The sequence below is a fragment of the Dysidea avara genome, chromosome 4 (genome assembly GCF_963678975.1).
Source record: "Dysidea avara chromosome 4, odDysAvar1.4, whole genome shotgun sequence".
Lineage (NCBI taxonomy): Eukaryota > Metazoa > Porifera > Demospongiae > Dictyoceratida > Dysideidae > Dysidea > Dysidea avara.
The window spans coordinates 45,649,431-45,671,031 of record NC_089275.1 but is presented as its reverse complement, the minus strand read 5'-3'; the positions used below and the strand labels follow the sequence as shown (position 1 = coordinate 45,671,031).

General features: G+C 37.9%; 1 protein-coding gene across 1 annotated transcript; it reads left to right on the top strand.

Annotated features, from left to right (window-relative positions):
- Positions 1-287: 287 nt before the first annotated feature.
- Positions 288-18,201, top strand: LOC136252403 (prestin-like). Its single transcript, XM_066044831.1, has 19 exons — positions 288-676; positions 1,965-2,075; positions 3,603-3,826; positions 4,264-4,437; positions 4,884-5,051; positions 5,097-5,182; positions 6,470-6,617; positions 7,005-7,118; positions 7,662-7,739; positions 7,822-7,917; positions 8,245-8,351; positions 9,064-9,127; positions 9,534-9,701; positions 11,152-11,315; positions 14,940-15,426; positions 16,145-16,199; positions 16,473-16,585; positions 17,230-17,316; positions 17,945-18,201. Exons 1-19 carry the CDS (start codon positions 325-327, stop codon positions 17,972-17,974), a joined length of 2,826 nt encoding a protein of 941 aa, XP_065900903.1. The 5' UTR covers positions 288-324; the 3' UTR covers positions 17,975-18,201.
- Positions 18,202-21,601: the final 3,400 nt, after the last annotated feature.

Here is a 21,601-nt window from a genome sequence, read left to right as displayed (position 1 = left end):
GAGCTTCGTATGAACGCTTCCTACAAAATTCATGTTTTCTGTAAATGGCACTGGCGAGGGCACTGGTGGTACGTAGCTACGTACGACTAGGCTATGCGTAAATTTCGCACTTGCTCCTACTGTCATAGCTAGTTTGGATCGGATAGAGATATTTCAATGAAGCTTGCAGGATTGGTGTACCATACATAGGCATTATCATCATACTATAAATTTGGGCTATAACTCGTTTGGCTTGAAACATCGAAGTTGGCGCGCTTACCTTATATCTCGCCTTATATAGATGCTAGGGAAGAGGCGTGTCCCTTTAAGGACTTTTATCGCGTAATGTCGCAACGTAGACAGGTGGTAACTCGTTCACGAGCTTTCTCTAGTGACAATATTGAAGAGATTCATGCCCGTCATCGCGAGGAGAGGAAAGGAGCGTTTGGAGAGATAGCGGAATGGAATCCAGCTCTACACCATGGCTCCAAGCCTAGTAAAGTATTCAATAAGGCGTACTACTACACTCCAGAGCCAGTCCGTAGTTCTGTCAAGCCACCTACAAGTTGTGAAGACTGGAAGAGTTTCTTCCTTATTCGTGTACCCATCATACAATGGCTGTGGAGTTATAAAGCTAAACATCTGATAGGAGATCTGGTAGCTGGAATAACCATAGGAATGACCCACATTCCGCAAGGTACTAGCTGTAATTTTATGAGGTAAAGCTACGACTAGTGGAGCTAGCTGGCATATTTTTGGTTTTACACATAAATGCATGGTTGAGTCTTGTTTAGGTAGGGCGTAGATTTACAACCCCCAGGTACCTGGGGTCTATAAATCTATGTCTAAGGCCTTCAGGGAACCTTTGACCCACCCTTTAATGCTAAATACATGCCAGCAGTGGAAGGAGTTCTAAGGATCTCCCAACTGTGTATTATGTTCTGCGGCTGCAGGAAATGTGATAGCAATGTGGTTAGATCAACTTGCCAATGATATCCTTGAAACTACAAACATGCGTTAGGGATCCCATACAATCTGAGCCATAAGCTATCCATCCTGAAACAATCTGTTTTTCTAATACACAATACTTACACAACCGGACAGTTCTTTTTGCTTGACTTGCATGTGCTAGCTGCCTTTCTGTATACAACCAAATTGTATAGGCTTGCCACCCTGTCACTTGTTAATCACTGCTATCACATTTCCTGTAGCATTGCTAGTGTAAGTTGAGAGCATAATAAACAATAGTGAAATTCTTAGAAACCTGTTTTATTCCACTGCTCATTTTCAGCATTTAGTAGTTGACTGCAGGTTAATTCCCTCAGCTGAAAACCATTATAGCAAATGTAAATGCAGCCTTAGTATGTATAAAAGATTCCAGTTGATTGTATAGCTACAACTTCTTCAAGGTTCAGTAGGCCAGGAAAACATCACCTTTTCTTACCCACAACATCTATGATTTGCATGTAGGAAGGAGGAAACATTCTATTATTTGTTATTAAAGAAACTGCTCCAAAACACTGTAACAGCAGGCTATCTGTTAATATAAAGGTTAGCTAAAGCCTTATTAATAATATACTTTGTTGAGCAGCAAAGACATTTCTATGCAGTAAAACAATAGTTGATTTTCTCACTATTTAAATATGGATATGTAGACACAATTAATATGTAGCAGCAATCTAATGCTGTTTGGTAAACATTGATATATTGATGTGGGTGGGCTAGTTGAGAAATAATAATGAGTTTGCTTGGCCTAAAAGTATACACGTCTGTTTACAGACTGAGTTATCCAGCTGCATACAGGCACTGAAGGCAGAGCCAGTGCAAGGTGAGCCAAGGAACTATAAATTAAGCCACAAGTCCCACTTTGCTCTTGGTTAATACTTCATACCGTGTTACTGTATGTGCAGCCTCGTGTGCTTCTATTTACCAAGTTAGGATAATAATCAGTTCCGCTAGTATAACTAGCTGTTCTCCCACTACAGGTATTGGATTTGCTCTACTAGCTCAGTTACCAGTAGTACATGGATTATATGCTTCGTTTGTACCTGTCATCATTTATTCCATATTTGGAACATCACGACACATTTCTGTTGGTGAGTGGTATAGTACGTATGTACTTGAGTATAATATACTAGTAAGCAAAAAATGCACGCACTTCTGCTTGGCCAGAGACCATCATTTCTTGTGAGACCACCATCTCTGCCCCAAGGGAAGCTGTACACTCACCCAGCCAGGGGATGCTGAATAACCCTAAATTTCAATAGCTTGTAAAACAGGTTATTCAGCATCCCTAACAAGGTAAGTCCTTTCTCCCATCAGTGGCTTGTAATTGGGTGAGAAAATCGCAGGTATCTAGATGGGTAGGCCATAGACTATTGCAGGGACCCGAGCCAGTTACTGTATGACAACAAAATTTGGCAGTAAACTAAATTTGGCAAATTGGTGATTTGTCACCAAACTGCCAAATTTATACCTTGTGCCCAAGCTTTTGATAGCAGTTGGGTAGGTTCGACAAACCAAGTGTGACTTCATGACTACTACTACTAAACTCACCTTACTGGTAAATTAGCATGGTTCCAAGCACGCAAATAGGTGTGGTTCATGACAGAAGCTGCTTGCTGTAAGACTAGAACTCGTACTCGATTAGTAGGCATGGCTCCACGTGAACTTTGCAACAGACATGGATTCATGTACAGTCATTGATAAAATGGGTGAGGCTCTCTATGTATGCCTACAGACAGAACCTGATGTGTAAGTAGGTAACAGGTGGTAATGATGTGACTTTCTAGTTGGATTTACAAAGCACACCTTGGGACCTACTTGACATGGTCACTATAATGAGGTGGTCTTATTAATAAGGCCATGAAGTACACCTTGGCTATGTTTGGTGCTCACTATATTGAGGTGGTCTTATTAATGAGGTCATGAAGTACACCTTGGCTATGTTTGGTGCTCACTATATTGAGGTGGTCTTATTAATGAGGTCATGAAGTACACCTTAGCTATGTTTGGGACCTATACTTAACATGGTCACTATAATGAGGTGGTCTTATTAATGAGGTCATGAAGTATACCTTACATGAGCCAAGAATGTTAAACCAAGTCATCAGTGGTCTGCTACCCTACTTTCGATGTGAAAAATTTATCCTGTTGCATTACTTTCTGTAATCCAACCTAGTAGGATATACATAGGTGACTAAATTTGTGAAAAGGGACCTTCCACACACATACAATTTACCAGCTGTAAAGATTAATGAGTATATATAGATTGGAATAAGGTGTGGTCAGAGGTGAGATGCAGTAGATAAAGCTTGCAGGGCTCTTTTATAATCATAAACGACCAAAGTCTGGAGTGACTAAAGTTTGGAAAATTTGACGAATTTTCACCAATTCAGTATAGAGTTCCATATTAGCTGCATGGTAAATTCATCAAACTTTTGTCCACCAACCTGCTTCGCATGCTGATTTGCCAAACTTAAGTCTCACCAAACTTCCATCATTTACAGTGTGATCTTTCAAGTTTGTAGAATTGGAAGACCCTTTTTGCAAATCCAGTCACAAATATAATATTATTAGTATTTAGCAACATGTGAGTCAAAGTGTCTTCATCATTTCTACAGGCACATTTCCAGTAGTGGCCCTCATGGTTGGTACTGCTGTCCAGCGAATAGCTCACTGTGATGAAGCTGCTACCATGGCACCAATGATGGCTAATAATACTATGATGAACAATAATACTATAATGAACATGTCTAACAGTACCAGTAGTGGTAGTGGTGAGGATTGTGATAGTATAAAGGTTGATGTTGCTGTAACACTGGCCTTGATGGTTGGGATACTGATGGTAAGTGTGTGTTGACTTTATTGCTTAATATTTTGTCTGTATGTGTGTGGTTGTGAGTTAGTTTACCACAGGTGTGCATTCATACAGAAACAATTACACACATGCACACGTGTACACACACACACAAAACAAGCAAAACTATGCTAGCCTACCCAGCTCAGTAAGCCAGCACAGGGACACTCATGTATGTATTGTGCTACCCAAGTGCATACTTTGAGTCAGTGCAGGAAAATGCTCCTGGAGTAGGACTAGTAACTCACAGGAGGCTGTACACACACACAGAGCACACACACAGAGCACACACACACACATGCATACACACCACACTATACATGACACACACACAATACAATACAAACACATACCATACTGTGCACACAAATGCACACTAAAATGGTTCACTAGTTAATAATGCATTTCTTTTTCATCTCCTGCAGATTATTGCTAGTTTCCTACAACTTGGTTTTATCACGTTATTCTTATCTGAGGCGCTTGTCAGTGGCTACACTTGTGCTGCTTCATTTGCCATCCTCACTACACAGATCAGTTTCCTACTTGGGTTGGACTCAATGGAGGCCAGGGTGGACCCTGGACCCTTTGACACTCCAAGAGTAAGTGTTGTCATTAAGTCAGATTGTTCTTGTAGAGCTTGTTAAAATTGGTTGGCTATTCAGGAAAGTTCTTTTATAGTTGACTACACTATTCAGCTTAAAAAGCATTATGCAGTATTACTGTAGCTATATACATATTCCAATAAAACATCAGATGTTGCGTACAATGTGTGTACGTATGTATGTACATTAGCTTCTTTGTACATAAGTGTAGTTTTTCAAAGCAACTTATAAGCAATACATATATATTGTACTCTGATTATTGTAAAATGGCAACAAATGTGAGCTTGATAGCTAATTTGCAAGCCAACTTGAGAATCTGTAGTGCAGTCACTCTTCAACAGAAAAAGATTCTCTCAATGTACATAAGTATTATTGTATGTGTGAGTCCTTCTGTATACCTGTATTACATATTATTATGTATTTGTGTCCATCCATCTATTCAGAAGTTTATTCGCTACATGGACTTGTTGTTTCATGGAGGAGCTAACGCAGGAGCAGTAGTGACATCATTTCTCTGTATAGTCTTCCTCATTGTAATGGATTATGTTAATATGTTCATTAAGAAGAAGTTCCCTCGTTTCCCCTTTCCCATACCATCACAGATCATATTGGTAATGTTACACAAAATGGTGTTACTGTTTGTAGGGTGTGTGTAGGTGATTATTGCTACTGTGGTGTCATTTGCTGCCAAGCTGAAAGATGCTCCAATCAGACTACCTGTGGTTGACAACATTGAACCTGGGTGTGTGTGTGTGTGTGTGGTGTGTGTGGATTTTTTACAGTGGAAATTTCCTTTGGGAAGGACACCATCATGCCTTCTGTACCAATTTGAGCCAGTTGTCTCTGAATTACGTGCCTTTGTCTTATGTTCTCTGTAGTTTTCTTAGTTCATCATTTTACTTTTCATAACGTGTGACTCATACGTATCACACAATTCAATGCAAATAACTAACTCATGCTTTATCCCTTTTACAAGTATGTTGACCCTATTAACTTCTGCTTTATATAGCACTCGTAAGTAATGTGCAATGTTCTAAAGTAACAAAAATATGTTTTGTTGTCCTGCCTATCGGACAAACCACTTGTAGAAACCTCTTCGTAGTACCTGACATGTGTAACCAGAGCATATAATTGAGATATTGTACGTATGTACGTACAGGTCATTCATAATCTAAAGATATAGAACTTTACATGGGCGAGATCAAAGGAAAAAGTGAACTTAACAAATTTCTTAAAGTACGTTTTAAGGAAAACAGGCTTTATTGCCCACAAAGAGTGCTTTAATCATACAATAAAGCACTCCTTGTGGTGCAATAAAGCACAGTTGCCCATGTGCTTTAGTGCAGGCTAATAGCCTGCGGTGCTCACGCCAGTACAACTAATCACCTAAGCCAGTAAAGGCTGATAGCCCTCACCACGCTGAGTGGTCAATCATCCCAGCCAATACGAGTTCCACCACTGGATTGCTTTTATAGACATACCTAAATGCTTCGATGATGGGTGGGAGAAGGTAACTTTGCTGTTACATTTGTTAATGTAAACGGACAAGTCCTGGAGATATCACGGAAATACTTCACCATGTGTCACAATAGGATCAATTTTGTGGTTTGTGACCAAAACCTGCCAAAATACGCAATGAACATCTACTATGCTAAACTATGGTGAACTACGCATGAGTTACTTTGTTAAACTAGTTTGTGTGCATTTAGGTTTCTAATAATTCATGCAACACATGTTAATTACGAGTCCTAGTGTATGGTGAAGCTACATGACTAGAAAGTTCCATAAATCATTTAAAGTATTGCCACGAGTGCTATATGAAAAATAAAGCAAGAGGCGTGCGGCCGAGATGCTAATAAATCACGAGGTGAATACGGAAACATATACAAAAGCTAGAAGAGTTCTATTATTCAAACAAGGGACCTCCAGATGCTGCCACTATACCTTTGATTTTGTAGGTTGCACCTTTAAACAGCTAATTAGCTGTTGTTATTGAGATAAGATAAACTACATTATAATTCATCCACAGAGCTCCACCCTTCACTCCTCCAGACTTCTCCTTGTTGTCAGAGTTGATAACAGATGCCATCACTATAATGATTGTCAGTTATGTTATTAACATATCACAGGCCAAACTGTTGGCTAAGAAGAACTGCTACGCTCTGTACCCTAACCAGGTATACAACTCTAACGTGTGTATATGTAATGTACACAATGTATAATATGTGTGATGCTTGGGTGTATGTGCATATCTACGTACATATATGTATGTACATTCATGCTCAGTTAACATAGTTTTCTAGCAAGAAACTTTGTTCACATTGCTCTGGTTTAGCATATTGTTGAGGACCTGGGATTAGCCAGGAAAGCAACTACTAACTATGCTTGTCTACCATAACACACACACACACACGCACGCACGCACGCACACACACACACACGCACACACACGCACACACACGCACACACACACACACACACAATATTATGTATTATACACACACATATGTGCACATTTGTATTTGTGTGTATGCAATTTCATAATATGGTTTGTTACCCCATAGGAGTTCTTTGCTTATGGAATGATGAATTTCATAGGATCATTCTTTGGTAGTTTTGCTACAGCAGGTGCCTTGTCTCGCACCATCCTACAGGACACTTCTGGGGGAAACACCCAGGTAAATTCCAATCTTGCTGAAGCGGTGTGCGCTGAGTTGGTCCATGTGTATTAGTGAGGAAACCATAGATTCGGTAGTGGCACCAAATCTATGATAAATGTTGCACTAATTATATACACAAAGTACAAAATAATCCGCAAAACATTTCAGAGTTGTTCACCGTTTAGAAAGCTTCTGACTGCATGGTGGTTCACTGTATGCTCTAATAGAAATTTCATTTACAGTTAAACTTTTAAAAATACTTCCAGATTGTGAACACATTAGATTGTTGCTGTATACAATTAACTTCATTGGGTAGATGAATCATTAAGTGTTTACTCATGTCAGCTCTAGAGTAATATTTGCATGATAGAACCTTACAATGTTATGTGTAAAGCTACTTCACTGACAAACAGTTTGACAGTATGCTCTGCTCTATAACACATGCTTGTATATATATGTACTGGATGTGCTCCAGCTCTGTGCATATACTAATGTGTGTTTAGTAGTGTGTGAAAGTCATGTGAGCATAGTTAGGGTGTCATGTTTCTATTTCCTGTTCAGCTGGTTGGCCTGTTATCGTCTGGAATAGTGTTCATCGTCATCTTGTGGCTGGCGTCTCTGTTTGAACCACTACCAAAAGTGAGCAGTATGCATATACAGTAGCTAGTCAATGTACTTGCACACTCCCAGTATATGAACTTATCACATTTATTCCTTATAGGCAGCACTAGCTGCTATTATCGTAGTAGCATTGAAGGGACTTTACCTACAAGTTAGGGATACTAAACGATTTTGGGTCATCTCCAAACATGACATGGTGAGTTGTGTTATACCCTGTGTGCATAGCAACACACTCTACACCACACTACACTCACTTCCCTTATTGTTTTACCCTCCAAACGTTTCATACCTTCAGTATTTAAATCTATATTATAACCCCCTCCTCCCCCTATTAATATTGTGTTCTTCAAATGTTTTATCCATTTAGTAATTTATTGTTCCAATATTTTACCCCTCCATGTTTAAGTCTCCATGCAGTATTTGTTGATTTTCCTCAAGTACTTTACAATTTAGCTGCAATGTTTATCTACCATGTGATCATTATACACATCCAGTTATCACACGGTTTGTTATTCCCCTCCAGTTGGTGTGGGTGGTGGTGTTTCTATGTACTGTGTTCATTGGACTGGATATTGGTCTACTCATTGGAGTAACATTCAGTTTGTTCCAAGTCATCGTGTTCACGATATTGTGAGTGGTGAACTATAATTGAGTGTATCCAGAACATGCAAAAACTAGTTATAGTATTTTTCTGATTTCCTAGAAAAATAATGTTATGTCAATTTGAAATGTGGTAACAGTGGAACTCAAACACCAGTTACAGTATAAACTTTCAGTTAACAGGACATGGAAAATTGTTGTAAAGTTTTCTATTAGAGAAGTCAATAGTACTGAAGGTAGACAGGTTTGATGCAACTTTAGAGTTATTTACCATCTCAGTTATATATCTAAACACTAGTAGTAGGTGGTCCCCAGCTAGGTACTGGGATAACTGTTTAACTGAGGTCCACTATAGTGTGACCGGATTTGTGAAAGGCGGTCTTCCACACATATCCAATTATATGAACTTGGAAGACCATAATTTAGTATCAATGATGCAGGTATTAGCTGCTACATAAGCAGTTACATAGGTGTTAAGTTTGCTAGTAGTTTCACTCAATCACTTGTGCACATGCTTCCCATTTGTTCTGCATTGGATTATTATATTTTATATTTCACAAAATAATTTATGCATAATAGTTGCACATATCTGTACTGTAATTATACGTGACAGTGGTGGACTGTAGGTCTGACAGTGGTGGACTGTAGGTCTGGCAGTTGCCAGGCAAATTATTATGTCAGAAATGCTCTAGTGATCTTGCGTCAGTGTAGTTCAGTGGTGTCACCTGTTGTCTCACCATAGACCACACTCAGCGTCACTAGGGGCAACTGAAAAATGGCAACCTGATGAGGATATTAATGAGGAGGTGAAGTGTTGTTAGTGTTTAGTGTATAGGGCTAGGGTTAGTAGTTGTAGACTGAATAGCATAGCAATCTGGCTGATACGTAATTTGTCCAATATATTTTGCATGTGCTGAGACATGCTTTAATAAGGTCACTGTGTAATAAGGTCACTGTGTAATGAGGTCACTGTGTATTGAGGTCACCTAAGCCTTGAAAACATGTCATTTGTGTACAAAGTGACCTGCCTATTATAGCTACCTGTTTAATAAGGTCCAGGCCAATACAGAGGTGGTTGCAGCTAGCTATATATGTACGTAGGGTATCAATAGTTTCCTTTTCTATGTATATAGTCTGTGTGTATGCATTGTCAAATCAATTTCCCATGCACATGAACTATGTACAGTTTATCCTTAACCTTTCTCTTTGAAGGTGGAGCCAGTTAAAGGAGTGTTTATTTTCCGGTTCCAATCTCCTCTCTACTTTGCCAACATTCCTGTGTTCCGTGCACGACTGTCGCTACGTACTGGCATCGACCCTCTGGAGATTAAGGTGGATGACAATAGGGAACTGGGATGTTTTCAGGCTTGTTACCAAAAGGTAAACCTAGAAGTTTGTGAATATATAGAGGAACTGTGAATGGTGCAATGTCATCAGAAAGATCCTTTAAATATGATTTGTTTGATATTGCAACCCTTAGGACCACTCGTAATTCACCTTGAATTGTACTTGTCCGTGGATGGCCCGTACCTTTTTACATTTCCATGAAATGTGACTGGGCCTACAAGAACAATGCATTTATAGCTTGTCTTCTCTTTCAAACTTTTGTGGTTCATAGCTTTTTTGTACTAAACATGTACAGTACGTAAAGTTTATTGTGTTATGGAAATGCAATATTCAGCCCTCATTTAAAAATACATACAAGTTACTTACATAGTGTAAATCATCTCTTCCAGTACCGAGCATGAGTTTTCATGTGATGAATTCATTCTTACATGACCAGATTTCACAGGTCTGGTCACATACCATATGAAGGGAAACTTTGACGATGTAAACATTTAGGTGAATCAAGCAAAATAACACTGTCAGCAATTTTTTTTGTACATCAAATGCCAGTCTTCAATTTCTTACTGATCACTACACCTACTGTATAAGCATACATGTGGATACTATACTGTCTAGTCTGTGCACTACCTATAGCGGAAAATTTTGGTGGGAGAAAATTTTGGCAAGTATGCATGGATTCGCCAAAATTTTACTCCCCATTTTTCTAAACACTGAAAGTGTAGTACACGTTGTTCATCAGTGAATGAATGTTGTTACAGCGGTGAGTGGTTAGTCTTACACATGCAAGTATGCCATTGAATACAGTATGGTTTTAGACTAATAGCTCAGGCAGATGGGAAATTTAACTGCCCATGCACATGCCTTGTGCCACGCGCATTCCAGTCTTGATTACTGACTTAGCGAGCATATTGTTTTTTTAAAGCTGGCTATTTACATAAGAGCGTGTCGATTCAAATGAGAGGCATTGAACTGTAGTACTTGTCTGTAAACATTGCAAAACTTCGTCGCCAACGCTGTCAGATCAAATTTCCACTAATGTCATGCATTTGCCAAAATATTATTTGCCAATTTCTGTCAGTGATCAATTCGCCACAATTTTCTCCTGCCAAAATTTTCCGCTATATGGCAATCAACTACCAGAATGGTCATCTCTAGACCCCAAGGTTCTGGCAAGGATACCCCAAGTACCAACTATGTACCAAATATGTTATGGTGATACTCTAGCTTGCTTTGTGATTTGCTCAAGGGACCACTTAATTCCATCAACAGCAAGCTTTACATTTACTCAATATGTCGACAAAATGAACTACAAAGAGCAAACCAATTGGTGGTTTGTCAAACTGTGGCATATCCTCACATGTAAAATATTTAGGTGGAGAAAATTAGTAAATCCACAATGATTTGCCAATTTACTAAATTTTACTGGGGCCAAAGTTTCCCTCCATATTATGTAGAACACCTCATACCATGTATACTGGTACAGGTCAGGTACAAGGATCATGTCTATGATCCAGAGAAGGCACAGAATGAGATGACAACAGTCAATGAGGATGGAGTTTACTATGCTTTGAACAATGAGGATGAAATGGAGCACAGTTTGTCACATCCGTCACCAAAAGTTGTCAGGAGAGATGAAAATGCTGAGAGGTACGTATTGTGTGTGTGAAGGGTAGTGTAATCTGCAATGTATGTGTGTGTGTGTGTGTGTGTGTGTACTGGCCACCTTTTTATTATCGTCATAGTGGCCACATCAATTATAGAGGTCCCAAACATAGCTAATGTTTATTTTAACTAAAGTGTATTTTATTACCTTATTAATAAGACCACCTCATTATAGTGACCATGTTAAGTAGGTCCCAAACATAGCTAAGGTGTACTTCATCTTACTACTAAGATCATATAACCATGTCAAACATAAAGTAGCTAAGGTGGGTGCTTCATAATAGACCATCCATTCTAACAATCATACAGTATCGTACTGTATAGTAGGAACAATGAAGGTGTGGGCGTGGCCCACGATAAAATATCACCCAAAAACCTGTCTCAATTTTTCCTCACAATGACATGACAGTATTTTGTTGAGTAAAATCAAGCCCAAAAGTGCCTCCAGAAACATTTTTGTAAAGTTGCTACAGAATTTTCAGTCTTTTTATTTGACAAAATTTCTACTGCCTGCCTGATGTGTTAAGTCAAGCATAGCAGAAAACTGGGTAGCTAGAGCTACAGCCTACTTCTTTCACAAAAATACTTTAAATTCACTTAAGTTGGCATATTGATTAGCATGCAATGCGTGCACTATTTTGTTGCCTTTTATCCTTCTGTACCAGTGAAGGTTCTTCATCGACAGCAGGGCTTTAATCCACTGGTGTGGCAACATTATAAATATGCAATACAGTATTACGTAACGTGTACACCTGTGGACATGTGTTGTAGGCGTTGCAGAACTGCGTGAGCTGTTCAATATCATCAGAGACAAGTGTTTTGTTTTTAGCAAAGTTAACTGAACTACTTGCGTTTCTGCTGTGACCGTACCAAGGCACTGTTCACTACATGCAAGTGCACCGGGATCCAGACTTCTAAGAGGGGAAGCTCCACTCATAATGGTAGACTCCCAGCAATGTTTCACTATTAACTCTTATCGTTTAGGCTTTTAGAAATGAACCTGAAGCCTTTAACAGTTGCTTTAGAAGATAAAGACGATAATTATTTTAGAGGTGCTTGTCACAGAAAGATAAAAGTTGCAAGTGATATTTGAAGTATTATTGCTGTAAACAAAGGTAGAAGTCAGGGGCGGATCCAGGAGCTGGCTAGGGGAGGGGCACAAACAGGGTAAGTTGTAGGTGGTTGCATGCATGGGGAGAACCATATTCTCTATAGTTCAGTGCTGCTTTTTTAAAGCAGCAAATAATCACCTCTTAGTGGTGTCTCACTGTTGATATTTGCCATTTTGGCCTTTTCAGATAGTTGTGAAGTTTTAAAACTGTTTAAAAGGCTCTGAATGTCTTAAATAACAGCAACACGATAATTATTTTTAGAGGCGCTTAGTACGCACGAAGGTGCTGGGTGACTATTTTACAGTTAGTTTGACTTCAGTTTGCTTTGGTCTCAGGTGAATTTGTAATAAATGCTAGCAAAATGTGCATATTTTCGTAAGTTTTAAACTGATCTTGGTTGGCCTGACATAAAATTTACTAGCTGTTTTAATCAGAAGCATGGCTGGCTCCTCCACAAGGTGATTTGCCCCAAATGCCCCATCCTGGATCCGCCATTGGAAGTAAGTGTTTTGTCTTGTAATAAGTGTTTCTTTGACTGATAATTATAACCTGATTTTAATTTTATTGAGAAGAAAAATTTGTCGGCTGTTAGACTCAGTCAGACGTCTGCCAAATGGGGGTTCCAACCCTTTGAGTACCACAGATCTGCCCCTGTACTAGCTGTTTCTCTTGTTCACTTCATCATTATCCAGACTGGTAGCATGCTTTCCTTCATGACTTTCTTTGTGTTTCTTCACATGATGTGTCAAGCAAACCACAAAAAGCTATATATAGCTAAGTGCTACTATTATCATGTAAACAAAGTTAGTAAGATAATTTGATTAACTTCTAAGTGAATACTGTTTAGCAAAAAATTATGTGTTGTGTTATACATTTAGCTAATCAGCAAAGATTTGCTGACTACTTGCATATAGTAGTGCTGTCAATAACTATAATTGTGTAATATTGTGACCGGTTTTGTGAAAAGGGGTTTTCCCACGACAAATTGAAGGAAATTAATGACATCAAATCTGGTCAATAGTTAGCACCAACATTGCTCAGTCTGAATGGATAAAATATTTTGTTCTATATAAAATTATAGCTCTTATATTATATGGATGAGTTAAAGACCTGTTTACAAAATTCAGTTAAAATGATTTGCACTACTATTAATACACTGTGTTTAGTGGTCATGAACTTGTAAAAAAGTTCACTCACAAATATAGGAAAAATTAGGAATTTAAACTAGAGTAGGGACAACATAGTACCGCAATAAAAAGTACTGAAACAAGCTGGATTGGAGTAGTATGTAATGTCCAATTGCTGTAAAAAAAATAAGAGGCAAATAATTATTCCTACTGTGCATTTCACTCTTTGCAGCACAGTAGAGATATTTGCTTCGTCTTGTTTTACAGCAATCGGACGTTACATACTACTCCAATCCAGCTTGTTTCAGTACTTTTTATCGCAGTACTATGTTGTCCCTACTCTAGTTTAAAATTCCTAATTTTTCTTATACTTGTAATTAATAGGCGTTAAGTGAGTAATCAATAAGAAACCACTGCACATGGAGTACTGTATGCCCCGCCCTCTGAAATAATTATGATTCTTTTCTTTATGTAGTGGTGCATGAAGGACAGTATGAAGCAGCTAGAGTTACGGTGTAGTGAATAGTATAGTACTGGGACATAATTTAGATAAAAGACTATCTACATCACCTATAGTAATAACAAATTTGCTTGTCAAGATAATAGTTAACCTTCATGATCTATTGTAAATTGACCACAGTCAGATGGAAAACTAGTTGAGAGTGTGATAGAATTTCTGACTTAACAACCACTACTCGGCTTTGTCAACAAATATGTAAATTTGACAGTCTTATATTTTCACATCATCATTATCGAGACAGTGTCATTTATTGACATAAAATTGTTGTCACTTATCGAGATATGGGTTTTACCATGATTGCACAGCCCTAGTGAATAGAGTGCACTTTTAAACCTTTGACAAATGATATTGAGTCACTATAATTAGATTATATGGAAGTTAACGTATCTAACCTTCAATTTCAAAACAGCAACTGTGCCATTGTTTTGCAGTGCCATGGCATGTGGTAGCAAATTATCACCAATGTACTTTGTTATCATGGAACACTGCTTTAGTTGTTAATTAACTATTGTCTAGCTGCTAGTGTTTAAAGGATGTAAGGCATGAAATTGCTGTGCTAGGCAGTGCTCACTATTGTGCCAAGTCTTTGTGCTATTTCTAGCCATGCCCTGTTACAAGTAAATCATCAAGTGCTTGTCATCCTGGCCATTTCTGATCTTAGCACGATAAAAGAACCCATGAGTCCGTTTTGCACAAGCTACATGGCTTTAGGTCTTATAATGGACAGGCCTATTTTGTTAATGAAGATCTTTCCTTTATCGTTGAAGTATATAATATTATAACAAAGGTTGTCCTATTAATGAGGCTATGCTGTACATACAGTACTCTGTGTTGAATTTCTTGTATGTAGTTCAGCTGCTGCAGCCGACACTCCAGCTGATACAGATATTAAAGCAACCACATCTGATACAGCATCTTCTACTGGAGAAAGTAGGACATTTACTCATCAACAATCTGTTGATGGTGATGATGGTGATGATGGTGATGATCTGACTAAACCATTCCTACGTGATTCTAGCAAACGTTTGAATAAAACCGAAAGACGCTATCAAACACGCAAGACTCAGCAAAGGGATTCCTTAAAGCGATCACAGCAAGACTCAATGGGGCTATCACAGAGCATCACTCGTTCTGCTTCCATCTCTCTTCGACTGCAAAATGTTAACAAAGCTTATCAGAAGCGTCTTAGTTTGAGGAGATCTCGTAGCAACACAGCAAACAGTGTGACTGATAATGTTGAGGATGCCAAACCAAAATCTCTTCCTTACCATACTATAGTGATTGACTGTGCTCCCATCACATTTGTGGACTCCATGGGTACCAGAGCATTGTACCAGGTGTGTGTGTGTATGTGTGCATGTGTGTTTGTGCAGTATGTATACAGTAGTATGTACAATGGGTTCTCCATTATCCAAACACCTGTGTACCAGTTCAATTACAAACATGTTGAATAAGTGAATCCCATTCTTTATATGACCGGGCCTGCAAAAATAGGGCATGTGGGCACAAACTACACCCTGCCACATAACATCTCACATCTCAGTAATGGGATAGAATATTGTCATTCGGTAACTTGCATTTTAAAGCCAACCAATGGTTTAATAAGTGCTGAAAATTTCATGGCCATACAATAATGGAATACAAAGTTATGACGCACCAAAGTGTTAAAAGTAGGCAATTTTTATGTGCCCACATGCTCTGTTTTCGCAGGTCCGGTCACATAATATTATATATACACAGTTCTGCTCATCTAATCTAATAGAACATACAGTAAGTGTCAAAGTACTCTAATAGAACAGTCATTTTTACTGTTTGGATAATCAAGTGTCTGGATAATCTACTGTATATGCTTGTGTACATGTGTATGCAGTAAGTGTGTATGCATAGCCTGTACTTGTATGCGAGGATGTACACATACATGCATGTAGGTACGTACGTGTACTTTAGCTTGTATACACATCCACCTTAACAAGCTAGGTGTGTGTTTGTGTTGTGTGTGTATATTGTGTACTAGTATACACATCTATATTATACATATTTGTCCGTCCCCTCCAGTTAATCAATGATTATGATAAGCTGGGTATACAGGTATTATTGGCCGCTCCAGCACGTAAGAATATTGTATATGTGTTGTAGCATAATCAAGTGATAAAAAAAATCTCCTCTCTCCAACACTTCATTAATTTGTCATTTATTACATTAAAGCTTGTTAATAGTTATGGTACAAATGATTGTTATTAATACTTGTTGAAAGAGCAACATGTTGTAACCATTTTTTCATTATTGTTAGTGATTTGTGTAGTGAAGCTGTAGTTCTACAGCGTGCAGTATTCCTTGTTACTATGTTAAGTCATTCATAACACATTCTGTGTATACTATGTAGCTCCGATATGTACCAAACTCAAGACTATTGGTTTCTTCCAAAGATTTGGTCCACAGTGGGTGTTCCCTTCAATACAAGGAGCAGTTGAATTTGCCAAGTCAGGACAGAAAGTGGTTAGTAATTGTATCAACACATTGATGAACACAAACAAGAAGAGTATATTCACTGTACATTCCTCATGATTGAGTAGCAATTCACCTGCAGTTTGTCACTATTGAATTTTTACATTCTTGGTGTTCCATTGAAGCATCTTCTCATCAAAATGTTTTGTTTGTCTGATTCATTAAAGTTGTCCATGTTAAAAAATTTGTGCTGTATGGCTCAAAAAAAAAATTTAATTATGTTAACAGGGGGCTTAGGTAAATTACTCCAATAGAGCATACACTTACAGATAGGTTATATATTTAAATGTTTAATAAGAGCAATACTTGATGAAGTGGACAACTGTTTTGTGTTTGATTAGAGTTACACTTTTACTATGACAGTTGACAGTAATTGTTCTCCCATGTAGATACATGCATTTAAGAAATTGCCTCACAATAGTTTGTAAAAAATCATTCAGGGCCATACAGCCATTGAGTTGGCAGACCCTTTTCCATGCAGGGCATTATCACTTTCAGCATAAGTGCTTGTGCAAAAGCTTTCATGTAGGCACTTATACTGACAGCATAATACCCTGTGTGGAAAAGGGTATATATGGCCTATGAGATTAACATTGGATCATGTTGTACAGATTTATGATATCTTATCATTACAGACACCACAGTTGGCTCAGGAACATTTGGACTATCAATTTCAGAACTGGGAAGAGAAACAAGTTATGCAGGCACAGGACAGATATGAGGTACGTAAGTACAGTATTAACCTGGCTAGGTTAAGTAGGTCCCAAACATATTGTACCTCATTATAGTAACCATGTCAAGTAGGTCCCAAATAGGCCTGCGTCAAAATGCCAGCATATATCTTGAATGCTATGCCTGCATAATGCTAGCATATTAGGTGGGTATTTCAGCTTAATTCCATAATAATAGATTTAGTAGAGCAGTCAGTGGAAACTACAAACTGCAATAGAGCACTCAAATGCATTGTACATAGCTCCTTAGATTGATACTCTCTAATAGAACAGTCACTTTGTAGTGAAATACTCTAATAGAACATTCACTGACTAAAATGTTCCAAGATAATTGTAAGAAATAGTGATAACCTATGAACATAATGCAGTCCACTGAAGAGCATAGTAAGTGAAACTTTGGGAAATTCCTGAAAGCATTTTGGGCAAAATTTTTAACATATTTGACTCAGGCCTAGTCCCAAACATAGATTATATTTAAGCTGAGCTGTAGATTGTTACACCTCACTGTTGTGCATTTCTTGTTCCCAGTAAATTACTCAGGTCCCCATTTTAGTAAAACTAGTGACAGGATGTTAAGTTTTGTAAGGGTTTCCGAAGTACTCACAATATTTCTCTGCAGGGTCACTGGCTATTGTTTGGACGACGATAATGAAGTTAAACAGTTTACCACATGTCTCTATACCAGCCCTCTATTTAATACTTATATTTTATTGTGTAGCTGGAGATATTTATGATTATAGTGCAGTTTTATGTTAATTTTGCAAATTATAATAATGATTTCATAATGTTTATGAACAGCAGTAACTATTGTGGTAGAGTAATTGCTGTATCAATGTTTACTGTTGTTAACATTTTCATTGTCACTAAAATTAAACAGAACTGCATCTTGAATACCACCATTGTGGGCTAGCAGCATAAGCTTATACTCAGTGTATTGTGTTACCTACAATGCTCAATACGAAAATCCTTGAACTTCAACAGTCAGCACTTTACATCAATTATAAAGACTCTGACTACTTTGTTAAGTGTATTGATCTAATGATGTTCCCTCTGTAGATCAATGTCCTTACCGACCCTGTGTGATGAATATAAGTCTCGTGTTAGCTACTATAAATTGCTGTGCTGCACTTCATGCTGTTGCTCACTCACTTGTATGCTGCCAAACTATACAATTAGTAGTGCAACTGTGGTGTTGTTGGAAGCTCTTGGATGCCCTTGGAAGCCCTCTTTCCTATGCTCTTGTTATTGAACATTTAATGTACTGGTATGTTACAAAATACATACTACAGTATACCAATATTGAGATATGACCTGTTTAGTTTAGCCCATTTATGAACATAGTAGTAGCATAGCATAATAGGTGAATTTTTAAAACGTAATAGGTTTGTGCCTATTTATTGTATACATAGCTATCCTATACTGGCTGTCTACTGGAACCCATTCAGTTTATGTGGCCAGCATAGCCCTAAGGTAAGGAGACAGTTACTCTGAACTGAACTGACTGTATATAGCTAGCAATGCATGAGGGCAAATTGTATTTTACCCTGATTATTGCTAAATTAGATCTAGATATGTAGCTAGCTACTGCTCCAACAGAAAACTACATGAGGATAGAGATGAGGAAGCGGGTTTTATCGAGGGTTTTATTACTTGTTAATAGGTGCAAAGTTATAGGGTGATACAATAGCTAGACAACAAAGCTTCTTTGAAGAGGACACCATAATCATACAATGCATGCGCACATATATGGCCCATGATATGGAACAAGCTAACTGGTTGTTCCTTGCTCAACCTGTTTGTTCCTACACTGTAAAATAATGAAGTTTGCTTTCCACACAAAAAGTGTGCCCTGTGACACCAAAGTGTGCTGTTTTGATGTCACAGGGCATATTTTTGTGAGCAAAGCACACTTCCATTTTTTACAGTGTAAGGAATTTGATACTGTGCCTCATTATTTTACAGTGTAGGAACAAACAGGTTGAGCAAGCTAACTATATAGTGAAACCTTGGCCATTTCCCCAGTTTAATAAGATACATATATATACCACCTGATCATGAGTCCATTTTGTTTGGTCTAATGACCTGATCTCGGGTCCCAATTCCCCAAAGCATGCAATGGCCGTGCATACATACGTACCAATAGGATCCTCATAATTAATAAGTATGTTAAGCGAACTTGTTTAGCTAGTTGACAGTTCACAGATAACTAGCTACCTGCATACTGCAAATTTATCTAGCTAGTTACTGGATAGGGCCACTTTTCAGATAGCTCGTAGGTAGCTACTAAATGTGTGATATTTTTAGCACCCTAGGGTAGCTAGCTGTAGCTATTAAATTTGTGATTAGCGAGACATTTTTAAACAGAAACATAAATTGGAGCTGATCATGAAGTACCCACAGCTGTGAACAAATTACAGCATTGTAGCTATACAGAGACTAGTAAAATTCTGTTAATCAGTAAAACTCCCTCCCCCAACACGTGCATGTTGAAGGTCCAGCAGCAATGAACCATAGTGATCTTCTTTACAGCCAAAAGGTGATGTCAAGTATTAACCACAGAGAATTCTAATAGCATGATGAAATCTGTGCCTAGCATGAGATCAGGTTTGCTTAGACTGAGTATAGATGTGATATGAGCCGGGTGGAATAGTACTTGGGGGCCGGACCAACACTCGCCTGGTAGCCAGGTAGATCAGCATAAAGCTTAAAACAAGGTGGTAAATCTTGTGCCAAACAAAATCCTGCAAAACAGAGTCGCCAAGGCAAGTGTATCTATCTCCTTTGATCAAGTGCAATGGAACATAGATAGTATATTCTCGGTACGGAGAATTTTATATTTATTTTTTTATTTTCCAAAAATGTGCAGCCTCAGTTTGAGGATTAACGCACATATGAAACATGCATACAAAATGTTTTACAATATGATTGATTATGGGATTACTGATTGGTAAGGGAAAGTAATAATAATTTCAGTTGGTACTTAAAAATTTGTAATGATTGTTGTTGGATTAGGTCAGGTGGGAGTGAATTCCACAATTGATCTAGGGAAAAATGAATTACTGTACTGATTGGTCCTTGCATAGATATGATGAAATCTTTGATCATGTCCTCTGGTGTTAGAAGTGACAGGGATTAAATCAACTGGAGATATATCAATGAGATTATCATAACATAACAATTTTGCGAATTTGGTGAATGCTCTATTAGAGTCAGTGAATACAGTCATTATGGATTTTGGTACTATACAGAGCATTTCAAGACTACTTTTAAGCAGAAACACTTAGTACACTGAGTGCTATATACATCATAGGGACTAATAAACTTCCCTTAATAATGAATCACATTATAGAAGTCAAACGTGTCAGACGTGTCGCCAGTAGCGGTGTGAATATTATATAGTTTACAATTGTAGAAATTTCATTAGCTAGATAAACAGTCATCTAACCACTCAATACGTCAAAGCAAAAAAAGTGATTGTAAGTGTATAACTGCTACTGCTATGAGCACAATTATTTTGAGTTACTCTAATAAAACAGTCACCCATTTTTAGATTTATTTTTGTTACAGCGCACAGCAATCCTTCAAAGAATAATTGTAGGCTTTGACGTTTAGAGTATTATTAGCAGTACCATATGGGCTAATGAATTCATTGCAACTATGAATCTTGTTTAAGATAATAGTGGCGACATAGTCCAGACTAAATGACACCTATAACCATATGAATGTAATTTGCACTTGTATGAATTTCATTAGTTAGATTAGCTACTGGTTGATCAATAAAGCTGTCTGCACACATCAATTAGCTCTCAGTACAACTATTTATGATTTATGACAAAGCAATTTTAAAACTCTCTAATAGAGCAGTCTTTCGTTTTTAAGTATTAAATAGTTGGTAATGATGAACAATTTTGTAGAGGAGGGTGATACTAGATACTTGTCTGCGGTGTTCTAAGCTGGGAATGTTAAGGTCAATGAGCATGTCTCCAACTTTTCAAACACACCTTAAGTAGTTAAAGTCTAAGTAGCTAAAGTCTTTGAGCAGGCTGTAGGACCAGGTGTCCTACAGACCTTCAGCACTTGTGCTGTAAAGCATTAATAAAAAAAAAAAAAATGTTAGTTACGCTGCTGAAACGCGAGAAGTCAGCCATGATGAATCTGGCAGAATATACTATCTATGAGCGGAACAACCAGTTAAAACATGAATATCGGAATGAAATTACAAATGGACAGGCTAAAAGATTTTTACAATACAATAACAAGTACCGTACAGCTAGCC